Here is a 14,257-nt window from a genome sequence, read left to right on the forward strand (position 1 = left end):
AAAAATGAACATTAGGTTAAAAAAAAAAAAAAAAAGGAAATTTGAATCAAGTAAAGACTTTAGTTAATAACAATGTATCTATATTGGTTCATTAACCATAACAAATGTACCATACTACTGTAAGATGCTACTGGAGAATATAGGAATTCTTTATTGAATCTTCTCAATTTCTCTGTAAATTTAAAACTGTTCTAAAAACTGAAGTCTATTAAAAAAAACAAAAAGTCGAAAAAGGGACGATAGAAGAAAAACTTTATACCTGTATTTTAGTACTTAATGATACTTTTATCTTGTTTTTGAAAAAGTATTCCACAGTAAAGATTTTATTTTTATTCTTTTGGCTTTTGAACAAGAGGCCTTGCACTGTCATTTTACACTAGGACATGCAAATTATGTCACCTACCTTGCCTCTGTCCCAATCTGTCGCCCAGACCTCAGAATGGGGTCTGGGCCCTTTTAAGTCTCTGAAAGGCCAAGAGTAAGGCTGTGAGTGTGTCAGGGTCCAGCAGAGAAGGCCAGCATATGGTGAATTCTGTGCTCTGAGCTCTTCTGGATGCTGGGAAAGGCAGCAGGAGCCACAGAATGCAGAGGTCCCGCTCAGGCTGAATGGTGTTCCTAAGAGAAGCCCCTCCTCAGCTCAGTGGACAGCATGGAGTCATAGCATTCTAGAGCTGGAAGGGATCTCATTTATTGTTCTACCATAGTCCCTTCCTCCACCTTTTAGAAAGGAGAACACAGAAGCGCAGAGAGGGATAGAAGGCACCCAAGCCTCCAGAGCCCTCTAGCAAGTGACAGCTCAAGTCCTGCCCAGCTTAGAGCCTGGTGCTGCCCCCCTGTGGCTCAGATTGGCCCTGCCTTCCCAGGGCCTGAGTGTTTCACAGCAGTCTGAGTTGCTACCCCACCTTTCCTCAAACACCTTCCTCTGGTCATGTACAGGGGGTGGGGGTGTGTGTGGGGGGAGGGGGTGCACGCCCTGGTAGGATGAGGCCAGAAGGAGAAAAGAGAAGGCTCCAGTCATTCCATTTCCCACTTGACTATTTCCCCTGGGATGGCGGTCGGGGAGGAGAGCCTGAGAGCCACAGGCTGGACAAGGCTTGCTCCAGCCCACAGCAGCAAGTCTTGAGACCAAAGAAGTGCCATGGGTGTCATTAGGAAAGAATGCAGAGGCAGCAGCAGCAGGGGGCACTTCTGGGCTGGAGAGGGCAGAACTCAACTTCAGGCTGATTGGCCCTACAAAGTGAAACCAGACCTCCATGGAGTCTGTGCTATAGAGGGGGGTAGAGGGAGGTGGGCTCTGGTCATGCCACAGAAGTGCAGCCTCACTAGGGTACAGGAATCCCTGAACCAGAAACCCACCGTGGGCTTCCTCAGATCCCTCAGAAAAAGGCCACATCCCTGGAGACTGTTGTCATGGCAGCAGCTGCCAGGAGCTGACTGTCTTTCCTCTACACTCTGGCTACCCTGCCTGCCTTCAGCTCCTGCTACATGAAAAGGCCTGTGCTGCTCACCCTGGCAGCACATAAAGGTGTCTGGAACCCACAGCCCAGAAACAGTTTTACAAAGTGGTTAAACGTTCAATCTCTCATGTTATACTTCTGGGGTTTAAATTCCATCTCAGCTACTATCATCTGTGTTTCCATGGGAACAATCTGTAACCTTCCAGAGCCTTAGTTATCCCACTTGTAAAATGGAGTTTCTTAAACTTCAACCCTCACTAGAAATAGTGAGCTCAGCTAAATATCGCCACAGGACTTTACATCAGCAGTAGGAAATCAAATCCATCAGAAGGATTATCTCACAGCCCCCACCCCAATCACACACACACATTTCTTTGTAACAAATGTTTGCCACCATGGCAGAACCACCTTCACCTATTCCTTGTTGAGAGCCCTTCCTCTCAAGGGAATCCCAAATCAGCTACTGTCAAGCAGACTTAGAGCCAATACCAAGACATTTTTCCTTCCTCTTTTCCTGGTTCAAATTCCTCCTACTTCCCTTGTCTGCCTTCCCCCCATGTTTACCAAGTTCTCATAAAGGATTAATTTATATTGGTTTGGGAGCTTTCAGGGGCAACTGTACCTTCTATCAGCAGCACTAAAAAGCAATCCTGTACTGAGAAGTCTCACTGAGAGAGTAAAGGAAGGGAACTGGCCCAGCAGGGCACACACTCCTGGCTGCCTGCCACACTCAACAGGGAAAATAATATTTTTTAAAAAAATTGTTTCTTTATTGATTTTAAAGAGAAAGGAAGAGGGAGAAAGAGATATAAACATCAACGAGAGAGAATATCGACTGGCTGCCTCCTGCATGTCCCCCACAGAAAAGATATAAAGGTGAATACCTGTCTTTCTGCTGTCTCAATACAAAGAAAATTAAATGTTGGACAAAAAGTTACAAAAGTTACAAAAAGGAAAATTTCACATATGAATTTCTGTTTGTAAACTTACTAGATGGTCAGCCCATATTTGAGAGACGCAATCCCAAGATCCTCACAGATCTGATCACCACCTACCCTGAAAGTGTAAAACACAGAGAGAGGTTATAGACTGCTCTCTAGAAGAAAGGGCATTTGCGTGACAAAGTAGCATCCAGGCTGATGTGTGTATGTGAGATGCAGGCATGTGAGTGAAGATGATAAAACACAATTTGATCCCAAAACATAGGCTTGTAATGACAACTAAGTGTTAGCATGATTTTAATCCCACTACTCAGTGTGTGGTCAACAGAATTAGTGCACAGTTTAATATGAATGTCCTCTGTGCTGAATCTTTTTGGGTCTAGCAGTTCCACCACACACATACTTGCTGACTTAATGAATTAATATAAGCTTTCTCAACCTACAACATCAAGAGATGGCTGGTTAAGGATCTGAGTCTTGCTTCTATTATAAAAAATAATGAACACACACATATATGTATTTTAAAATTTATATTAATGTCACACTCCACCAAAAATACTCCCATTTCAGATAATAAATAAGTTTCCAGACTATTTGTACATGGACAAATGTAACTGTGATTTTTGAAATTCAAAGTATTCAGTCTTTTTAGAATTACATATTTAAAAACTTAATTCTTTCTAGAGTTCTAGAACTGAATGATTATAGATTTAGACTAGAGCTGCTGCTGCTGCTGCTCCTTTTTTTTTTTTTTTTTTATAATCTTCTCCCAAGGATATTTTTCTATTGATCTTCAGATAGAGCAGGAAGGAGGGAGGGAGGAAGAGAGAAACATCAATGTGAGAGAGACACATCGATTGGTTGACACACACACACACACACACACACACACACGACCCCAGCCAGGGGTGGGGACCAACCACAACAGAGGTACTGCCCTTGGCTATAATCAAACCCGGGACTCTCTGGTCCACAGATGGATACTTTAACCACTGAGCCAAACCGCCAGGGCAGACTAAGAGCTTCTACTTGCAATATAGATCCGGTGGCTCACAAAGAAATAAAAATCTTAAGTCATGGAAAGTGAAAGTTTATCCCCCTTAAAAGTGACAAACGATGCAAACCATGTTGGCAGAGCCTACATGGACATGATGGAGTTATGGGTGTGGATTTAAACTGCGAGAGGTGGCATACGATATTGATTAATTAAGGAATAATAGTCAAATTTCAGTGCAAGATCTGTACTGTATGTGAAATAATGGACCTTGGTGGCTGATGACGTGAGGATGAGGGGGGGAGAGGTGGTGGTAGGGGAAGCCGCCGAGAGGAAGATGTAATAATCCCAAGACTGGATGCTGACTGTCTCTGGTAAACATGAAAAGGCAAATATAAACAAAGAGAGGTGAGTGAGGATGCCCGGTGCGTTGGGCATCTGGCAATACCGGCAGATTGCTGCAGCACAGCCGTGGGTCAAAGTGGTAACTGGGGATCTGAGCTCGGCGGTGACGCGCGGACCTCACGTGACCAGGAGCCTATGTCTGCCCAAGTCCCTCTCGTCCTGGTCCTTTTTGCCAGTCCTGACACCGTCTGCCTATTGGTCTTTGGTCGAGGGGAAAAGCAGAAGGAAGTAAGTCCCCTCTGTCCTCTGAAATCGGTGTGAGTGTCGATGCTGCCCAGTAATCCCTGGGATCGGGATGGCAGAGAGTCCAGGCCTTTCCCTATACCAGTCCAGGCGTCTCCCTATGTCAGCCCCGCGCCCGCACTTCGGAGCAGAAAATGGTGGTTTTGGGGGTGGGGAGGTGAGAGGGCTAACTCTGGGAGGGAGCCAGACACTTAGAAATAGTTTGTAAGTAATCCTTAGCTTCCACGTCCCGCCTGAAAAGAAATGATCACTGAGGGGGGGGGGGGGGCGAAAGACAAAGCTTGAGATGAAGGGAGACATGGGGGGTTGTGGGGGAAGGCCTGGCTAAGGGAGAACCGGAGCCGGCTGGCGCTGGGGCAGCGGATGGTGCCCAGAAAAGGGGCGCGAGTGTCAGTCCTTCCTCCCTTCCCACTCCCCTCCCCCTACCCTGGCTGGAGTCCGTCTGCAGGTCACAGCGGGGCACCTCGAGGACAGAATGTCTGGGAGCAAACGGCCAGGAGAGGTCCGGTCCGGGAAGGGGTAGACAGGGGACCGGGATGGGGTGCGAGGGAGGACGCCCGTGGGAGCCGAGTCGGCGGCGCCACCGCCCCGCCCCTGCCGCGGTGGGAGAGGCCGAGGGCAAGGCCTGCTGGGAAGATGGTGGGCTTTCGGGAAGGAGGGGGCGGCCGGGGCGGGGTCCCAGGGACTGGGGCTTCACGGCCGGTGTAGGCGGGAGGACCTGGTCTCCGAATTAGGGAACGGCAGGTTTTGGAACCCAAAGCCCGGGTTTTGGTCCAGCCACCAAGTATGCTGACTGGTCTCGGCCTTTCTTGTCTCTTTTGAATCACTGTGCTTATGAAGACCATTCCCAACATGGACAAATCCTGCCAAGCAGATGAAGAACGGCCACAGAGCGCGCCCCAGACCAACGAGGAGCAGCCTCGGGCGGAGCCCTCCCCCGAAGAGTCTTGTCCGGAGGAGCCCTCTCCAGAGGAGCCGTCTTCGGAGGAGCAGTCCTCTGAGGAGGAGTTCTTTCCCGAGGAGCTCCTTCCCGAGCTCCTTCCCGAGATGCTGGTGTCTGAGGAGCGCCCTCCAGAGGAGCGCCTTTCTCGCCAGGACTTGTTCGAGGCGCGCCCTCCTATGGAGCAGCCTCCTTGCGGCGTGGGCAAACATAAGCTGGAAGAAGGAAGCTTTAAGGAAAGGCTGGCTAGCTCTCGTCCGCAATTTAAAGGGGACATACACGGCAGAAATTTGAGCAACGAGGAGATGATAAAGGTAGCAGAGGAGATGGAAGAGATGAAAAGAGTACGGAACAAATTGATGATCATGCACTGGAAGGCGAGACGGAACCGTCCTTACCCTATTTAATGTGTCTGGCCTTCGGTGATGGTTTGCCTGATTTCAGTATTGCCACTCCGAATCCCTCTCGACATCTTCTTAAGTTTAATTCTTTGCGTGGCTTTATTTAAGGTGTTTTGCTTGTAACTGGTGTAAAATTGGGCTTCCTTCACCCCCTATCTGCAAGTTTCCCTTTCAGTCATGTGTTTCATCCATTTGCATGGAATGATGGACGTTATATATTGTGAAGTGAAAAAAGCAATTTTCGAAAAGTGTATGTAGTATCCCATTTTTTGTAAAAAAAAATGTATATTTATATATTAATATGCAAAGTAAAATTGAAAGTATATACTTCAAAGGCTTAACAGTGACAGTCTGTGTGGTAAGATAATAGGTGATTTTTGTTTGTTTTTCATGTTTGCTTTGTTGAAATTTCTCATTTTTTCATGATGAACACATTTTACTTGTGTTGCGAACAAAAAAAAACAACAACACAATATAATTGGAAAAAAATGTCAAGCAATTTACTGTCTATCGCCTTATAAAGACAATGTGGCACTTAATAAATACTTGTCAGAACTTTAAAAAAGTAAATCCCATGTTTCTTCTAAATCACAGGCAGAACTATATATTTGTTTAAAGGTCAATCTTTTCCCACTTAAATAGGAATAATACTTGACTTACAGGGCTGCTGTGGAACCAAATGAGGTAAATATCATGTGAGCTGTGTTTTCCCCCCACCTGCAATATTCAGGATCCCAACCCCTAGAGAGTCTGGGAAAGAGGGCCCACTTGCACTCACAATTCCTGTGAGATTCCAGGCGAGTGCCACATTCCATTCCTGCTATTCTCTTCCCTTGCATACCGGCATGAATACTAGGCACAACTGCTTCTTCTCTTGGGTCCTGTTTCTTCCATGACCCCCATCACAGGGTGCAAAGCCTCACTGACCACTCTGGAGTCCCCGCTGGGCCAAAGCTGAACTGTGTCTCCTATAAATATTTGGTGAATGCCCCTTCTCTTACACTAATATTATACTTATGCAGGCAGATACCATCTCAGTGCTGCTTAAATCTCATTGTCTTAAAGAATTCAGCAAACTAGTTCTTCCTATTTTTTTTTTTTTCTGAAAGCCTCCCTTTTTTTCTCCACTGGACTCAAACGAGTTCATTGTGACTGGGGCTAGGAGGCAAGTTTGTGAGTCAGACAATGCTGTGTAGTTGGAACCTCCCTCCAATAATCTACAAGGATTTTGGTTTTAATTGCTTAACATTTGCTTTTAGGGTGAGTTCTCTTCTGGCAGGTTTGCCTTATCAATTCAGCTGACTTGCTCAACCTGTTACACTAAAGAGGAAAGTAAGGCTCAAACTACAACTTTTCTCCATCAATACAAGTACTTTGTAAGTCATTAAAATTAAATCTATCTATCTATCTCAGATGTTATTACTCCTCTGTGAAAATTACCCTTATAAACCTATGATTTTGTTGTATTGATCCTTTAATTCTAGACACACTGATGATAGTTAATAATTTTATAATAGTATGACTCAGTCATGAACCCTAATTTCTGTCTGATTAACTATGTAGGCTTAAGTGAGTGTGTTAAGTTCTCTAGAAGGTATGATTTGCTGCTCCAAAAGGATCACAGTGGGGGGAGGGATTGTTTTCCCCAATTAAAATTAAAATTGGGTATACATTTTATATATCAGTTTCCCTTGTTAAAAATGTGGAGACCTGGGCTCTAACCCAGACCCAGTAAATCTGCTTTTCTGTAAATTAGCATACAAGTCACAGAGCCACTGCTGCATACAATGTACTCCTGATTTTAGTAAAAATAAACTATGACACAAATAGAAGGAAATACAAATGATTATATCAAAATGAAAAGGGTGAAAGTCTTGTTGAAGCATATTTTTATTTTTATTTATTTTTTAAAATCTTTATTGTTGAATGTAAAATGTATTACAGATGTTCCACATTTTTCCCCCATTGACCCCCTCCTCCCCACTCCCGCCCCCCTCCCGCCTTTTCCCACACTATTGTCTGTGTCCATTGGTTATGCATATAAGTTCTTTGGTTTATTTCTTCCCACCCCCAACCCCTTTCCCTTTGAGGTTTGTCAGTCTAGCAATGAATTTGTACTTCTTAATCCCTTCACCTTTTTCAGCCCTCCCCCCATCCTCCCTCCCATCTGGCAACCAACAAAATGTTCTCTGTATCTATGAGAATGTTTCTGTTCTACCTGTTCATTTTGTTTGTAGATTCCATTGTTGATAGATATGTATTCATTGCCATTTTGTTTGTTCATATATTTTATCTTTTTCTTCAAAAAGACCCTTCATCATTTCATATAATAACGGTTTGGTGGTGATGAACTCCTTTGACTTTTTCTTGTCTGGGGAAGTCTTTATATGGCCATCGATTCTAAATGACAGGTTTGCAGGATAGAGTAATCTTGGTTGTAGGTTCTTGCTTTTCATCACTCTGAATATTTTTTGCCACGCCCTTCTGGCCTGCAAAGTTTCTTTTGAGAAATCAGCTGACAGCCTTATGGGAACTCCCTTGTAGGTAACTAGCTGCCTTTCTCTTGCTGCTTTTAAGATTCTCTCTGTCTTGAACCTTTTGCAATTTGATGATGATGTGTATTGGTGTGGGCCTCTTGGGGTTCATCTTGTTTGGGACTCTGTGCTTCCTGGACTTGTATGTCTGTTTCCTTCACCAAGTTAGGAAAGTTTTCTGCCATTATTGTTTCAAACAGGTTTTCAATTTCTTGTTCTCACTCGTCTCCTTCTGGCACCCCCAAGATGCGAATGTTGGCACGCTTGAAGTTGTCCCAGAGGCTCCTTACACTAACCTCATTTTTTTGGACTCTTTTTTCTTTTTGCTGTTCTGATTGGGCGTTTTTTGCTTCCTTATATTCCAAATCGATGGTTTGCTTCTTGGATTTACGTACTCTACTATTGAATCTGTGTAAATTATTCTTTATTTCAGTTAATGCCTCCTTCAATTCTGACTGTGCATCCATAAATTCTGACTGGTCCTTTTTTATGCTCTTGAGGCCCTCACTAAGTTCATTGAGCATCCTTATAAGCAGTATTTTGAACTCAGTCTCTGTTAGTTTGTTTATCTCCATTTCGCTTAGTTCTTTTCTTGGGGTTTTCTTCTGTTCTTTCATTTGGGACCTGGTTCTTGGTCTCCTCATTTTGGCTGCCTCCCTGTGTTTCTGTGTATTACTTAACGAGCGGTATGGGGCTAGCTGAGACCAGATGCTGCTCGTTTGAAAGAATTTAGGAAAGAACTGAAGCAGGATCCAAGACAGGCCAATCCAATGGTTAAGCAAGTGGCAACAGCTTAGGTGGGCCTGAAAGTTGGGTGGGGCGTGGCCTCAGGGAATCCCCAGGTCGGGGCTACCAGTGTGAGCCAGGTTGCTGGAGTCCCAGATATGGTGGCTGTCTGCCGCCCCAGGGAAGGGCTCACCAAAGGAACAAAGGCCTCTTACAGCACGTTTGTCCCCGAGAAAGGCCCCTCTCCAGCCCTCGCTCCAATGCCAAACAGCTCGGTTCTTCCCTGTATGTCTCTGGTGCCCCTCGAGCTGCCTCCCCTCCAAGCTTAGAGGGAGTGAGTCCGATAAGTCTGTACGTGGGCCCTTTAGGGAGCTGCCTGGGGCTCCAGCTGCCTCAGCCTCCCTGAGCCTCAGTTCCTGCTGGTTTCTCCAGCCAGACGTTATGGGGACTTCTCTTCCTGGCACTGGAACCCTGAGCTGGGCACCTGGTGTGGGACGGGGATCTCTCAGTCCTCAGGAAGGACCTTCCCAGCCGAGGTAGCCTCCTGATTTTTATCCGCCACACATGAGTGTGGGACCAGCCCCTCTCGCCACCGGCCCTTGCCCCTCCAGCCCTCCTACCAGTCTGGATGTAGCTGCTGCTTTAATTCCGTAGTTGTAGGACTTCCATTCAGCTTGATTTCAGGCGGTTTTGAATGATGGTTGTTCTGTAGTTTAGTTGTAACTTTGATGTGGTTGTGGGAGGACGCGACACCGCATTTACCTATGCCACCATCTTGACCGGAAGTCCTAAAGCATATTTTTAAAGTAACTAAAATCCACCCTGGCCGGTTTGGCGCAGCGGTTAGAGCGTCGGCCTGCGGTCCAGAGAGACCCGGGTTCCGTTCCCGCTAAGGGCACGTACCTCGGTTGCAGTTTGTCCCCGGCCCTGGTCGGTTGTGCGGGTGGCAACCACTCTATGTGTTCCTTTCACGTCGATGTTTCTCTCTCTCTCTCTGTTCCTCTCTCTCCCTCACACTCTACCTGAACAAAAAACGGAAAAATGTCCTCGGGTGAGGATAAAAAATAAATAAATAAATAAAGTAACTAAAATCCTCATCAATTTTACTACATAAAATTGAGATTTCTCTCAGCACAACAAGACCATACACAGAATAAAAAGCTAACAGATGACAAAATTATGTAATGCCTTGTACTGCTTCCTTCCAATTTGAGTAAAATGCATCAGAAATAAACTCATTGTTCTTTTTTATAATCAGTCCACAAAAGTGGTAAGCCAGCCCTGTGCCCTTGACTTTTTTTTTTTTCTTTTCACTGTGTGATGCCATTTGAGAGGATCTTTGTGTCTCCAGAACAGTCTTCAGGATTAGGGCAGCCTCGTGGTTGCTGGTCAGGCTAGATTCCGGCTGGTCCAGGGATCCAGGGGCTCACTGTGGCAGTTTTAGAGACAGGATGAATCCATCTCCCTGGTAGGACTTACTCCAACCACATTCATCTCCACGTTGTCTGGCTTTGGTTTCTCTGCTCCAGCCTGCAGCAGGCACTAGACCCTCCTAGGCTAATGGCCAGGCAGTCCTGAACATACTTACCTGGAGGAGGATGACTGTCCCCATCTGAAGTCAGAACACTACCTTTTCCTCCTTCTCTGTTTCTCTTTTGGAGAACGTTTTGTGTAGGAGGAGATAAGCCCCCAAGGACTTCTAACTGAGAACATTGCTTGGGATCATCTTTGAGCAAGAAGATGTCTGACCTGGGTCTGACCAGATAACTTGGGGCTGAAGCAGAAGGGTCTGGCCCTTCTCTCAGAGTCCACTGAAGTGCTCCCCATAAATGGGGATGGACTTCTGACAAGACTTCACCCAGTGCTCCCCTACCCACCTTGCTCAGACTCCCAGAAGGGCCTTGGATGTGCCCTGGCCTGTTTGGGTGGTTCTGTGGTGACTTTAGCTGTGTGTATGCCTGGTGTAGTGCTTGTGATGTCTGCATCAGCCCAACCCAGAGGCATAGGAGACCTTAGGTGAGCGGTTCTCAACCTGTGGGTTGTGACCCTTTTGGGGGTTGAACGACCCTTTCACAGGGGTCGCCTAAGACCATCGGAAAACACATATTTCCGATAGTGATTCATAACAGTAGCAGAATTAGTTACGAAGTAGCAACAAAAATAATTTTATGATTGGGGGTCACCACAACATGAGGAACTGTATTAAAGGGTGGTGGCATTAGGAAGGTTGAGAACCACTGCCTTAGGTAAAGGGGGCTTTCAAAACCATGTGGTCCTTCAACTCAGGAGAAAAGAGGTGTCATGCCTGTGTGAACACCCTTATGCACTGCAAGTCTAGCCCACGACTTGGGGACCAAGGCCATCAAGCTGTGAACTGGTGTGAAGATGCTTTTGAAGGCATTGATGGTGGAGGATCAGCAGCATCCAGAGCCTGGTTCTCTGGGTCCTTCACCACCTCCCTGCCCAGGTAGAAGGCTGGTATCTCCATCACATGTCCAAGAGGTGACTTGCCTGGCCAACTCCAGAGCAGAAAGCACTGAGGGTCTAGGACCCTGGAAAGAGAGCCCTTTGCTAACCATGCTCTGGCTCTTAGGAGACGATGAATGAGAGTGGCAGCCCCTGTGGTGAGGCAGTGGAGAGGGATCAGGTTTAGGGCCCTTGCAAAATACCTGGAGATTCCTCTCCCCAATTTAAACTACCAATCAAAACTCAATTACTTTTACAAATGAGGAATGATTATACAGATAAATAAGAGGCCAGTCCTGTGTTCTAACTCCGATTTGTCTGAATAAAATTTTGCCTTCTTCTCACTCTACCACAGTGCCTCCAATTTTGATTTCAGTTCTCCAGAGTTTAGGGAATACGTAATTAATTTAGACTTACTAAGTACTATATCCTTGTTGGTTTGCACATTTGGGTGTTTTCACATTATTACCTTGATTCAGGCAGAATTGTCTGGTCAGCAGTTAGATATAAGTATCTAGAGTTTAGAAAAGAAATTGGCATGGAAATATGGATTGTGGCTGTGGATACCTGGCACATAGTAAGCACCCCGTGGATATTTATTGAAGTAAATAAAGAATTCAATTGCACTATCCTTCTATCCTATAATATGAATGTATTTTTCAAACTGAAGTGGGGTTGTATTGAATAGACTGATTCATAACCAATGAGTAAAACCCAGCTTTTTCTTTAAACCTTTTTTTTTTTTTACTGGTTGAAGAATATTTATAAAAAGGTCAGCGCGCCATCTGGTGACCAGAGTGAGAATTGCGAGTTGAACGCAGCTGACAAAGGACAGAGAGAAGGAAACTATTGGTGGGTGGGGAGAGAAGACTTATTATGGAGGGCAGTGCCTCCACTGTGACACACACTGGCCTCTTCTTGGGGGTGAGATGGCACCAGAAGCAACATATAGTTAGATGTTTTTTTCTTGTCTCAAGTCAAGTGTGTGTGTGTGTGTGTGTGTGTGTGTGCATGTGTGAATGTGTTTAAACTGAATGGTCTTATTTTCACTTTTTCTCTGAGTAGAAATTTATGTTTCTACTAGAAAATATCAAATATAGAAAAGCATAAAAGAAGATATAAATTACCTATAGTTCTTCTACCTGGAAAAAATAATTGTTTATATTAACATGTATGTACTTATATTGTGTGTGTGTGTGTGTGTATCCTTTTTTATACTCTATCAATGTACTTTTTATATAGTATGCATATATTACTTTATATGTTATACATTAAAATACCTTTATATATTCATGTATATATATTTGTAGTTATATATTTTTTATATATTTTTAGAGAGAGAGGAAGGGAGAGGGAAAGAAACATCGATGTGAGAGAGAAACATCAATCAGTTGCTTCCTGTATGCACCCTGACCCGGGAATCAAACTTGCAACCTGGGTATGTGATCTGACTGAGAATTGAACTGGCAACCTTTTGGTGTACTGGATGACACTCAACCAACTAAACCACACTGGCCAGGGCTGTAGTTATTACAGTGATACCTCGGTTCTCGAACGCCTCGGTTTTCGACCAAATCGGGATTCGAGAAACTTTTGTCTCGGAATCCGAACAAATATTTGGAACTCGAACTTCCGAGATGAGCCGAGTTGAGCCGAATGGCGTTCATTCGGCCCAGCGCGCCTTGCTTGTGTCATCAGTGTGAGTGCAGAGAGAGAGTCACGCTTTGTGGAGTCCGCTTTCCTATTGGGTTTCATTGCTTCGGTTCTCGAACAATTCGGTTCTCGACCGTCCTCCTGGAACGAATTATGTTCGAGAACCGAGGTATCACTGTATATGGTATATATTTTATTTATTCTTATCTTTTTCTATGCACATGCCATTCATCCACATGACATCAACCACACCCCTTGATAAGAGAGACAATTTCACTTTCGTCAAACGGGCTAAAATTGAACAAATTTATTATGAGGGTTTTAAACATAAGCTTTAATGTCAAAAGTGAACTTACGTAAAACTAAAACTTAACTTTCCTTTTCTCTGTTAAAAGGACAATATTTTCTGGACTATTGGTCTTCTCTTGATATAAGATTGTGAAAGGTTTTTCTTTACATTTTCAATGAGCTGCAAGGATTATTTATAGATAAAGAAAGCAAGGATTTTGTGTCTTATCAAGTTACTTTAATAAGGCAATAAAGCTGCTACTCAGTATGCGACTTCACCAATGTCTAATGTCCAAGCTCTAGGCCTTGACATTCTTTCTGTGACAACACTGAGAAGGCCTCTCTTTTGTGTTTGCTCTTCGGAGAAGTAATTTTCTTTTTCTTTTAATTTTTTTCTTTTATTGATTTTTAGGGAGAGGGAAAGAGAGATAGAAACACCAATGAGAGAGAACATCGATTCGCCGCCTCCTGCACGGCCCCCACTGGGGATCAGGCCCACAATCTGGGCATGTGCCCTGACTGGGTATCAAACTGGCGACCTCTTAGTGCATGGGTTGATGCTCAACCACTGAGCCACACTGGCCAGGCAAGGGAAGGAATTTTCAATGCATGTTAACTTTAGGGGCTTTTCTGTGGACAAGGCTGGCCATGATCTAATTCACTGGGAGGAGAATACTTCCACCTATGCTCAGTATGGCAGGAGAATAGTCCTAGATTATTTATTAAGAGTTCATAGAATGGAACTGAGGAGCATATAGCATAAGGAAGGATGGGAGAAGAGATCAAAGGTGTTCAAAGTGAAGGTGATCTTTTATGTACCATGATAAATGATGAAATCAGATGTAGGCTGCAAACCAAGCGATGGCTCCACAGTACTCTGAAAGAATCCCTTTTTGCTCGCCTGAGCTAAACTGTCTGGTTTTCTCCACAAGCAATGGTTGTATGAAGCCTTTGCTGTCATTGGACTGGCTTTGTAATGGCTCATAGCACCTGTGCTCTATTTTTATGTTCCCGAAACATTCCTAGGAGCAATTTCTTTATGAGGTGTACATTTCTTTATATCACCTATTCCTATTCCTTTATAGTATCAGGTCTGAGGAAATTACTTTCTAGGACAATGGCACAGCAAGAACACAGAGTGGGTAAGTCTAAAGTATGTTTGGTCATACTGATTTGGAGTCTTTCATGCTGGAACAGAGGAAAAATGGT

The 14,257-nt window shown here is 44.6% G+C and overlaps 1 protein-coding gene across 3 annotated transcripts; it reads left to right on the forward strand.

The window, feature by feature from the left end:
• The first annotated feature begins 3,924 nt into the window (after window positions 1–3,924).
• On the forward strand, window positions 3,925–5,928 carry TCEAL1 (transcription elongation factor A like 1). Of its 3 annotated transcripts, none has more exons than XM_036271244.1 (2): window positions 3,925–4,025; window positions 4,881–5,928. In XM_036271244.1, the coding sequence occupies exons 1-2, from the start codon at window positions 3,933–3,935 to the stop codon at window positions 5,385–5,387; spliced, it is 600 nt and encodes a 199-aa protein (XP_036127137.1). In that variant the 5' UTR covers window positions 3,925–3,932; the 3' UTR covers window positions 5,388–5,928. The 3 variants fall into 3 exon arrangements, with proteins under 3 accessions (XP_036127137.1, XP_036127139.1, XP_036127138.1); XM_036271246.1 differs by having other exon boundaries at window positions 3,966–4,052; XM_036271245.1 differs by lacking the exon at window positions 3,925–4,025 and adding an exon at window positions 4,483–4,542.
• Window positions 5,929–14,257: the final 8,329 nt, after the last annotated feature.

Source organism: Molossus molossus, unplaced genomic scaffold, assembly GCF_014108415.1.
Source record: "Molossus molossus isolate mMolMol1 unplaced genomic scaffold, mMolMol1.p scaffold_m16_p_2, whole genome shotgun sequence".
NCBI classification, from domain to species: domain Eukaryota; kingdom Metazoa; phylum Chordata; class Mammalia; order Chiroptera; family Molossidae; genus Molossus; species Molossus molossus.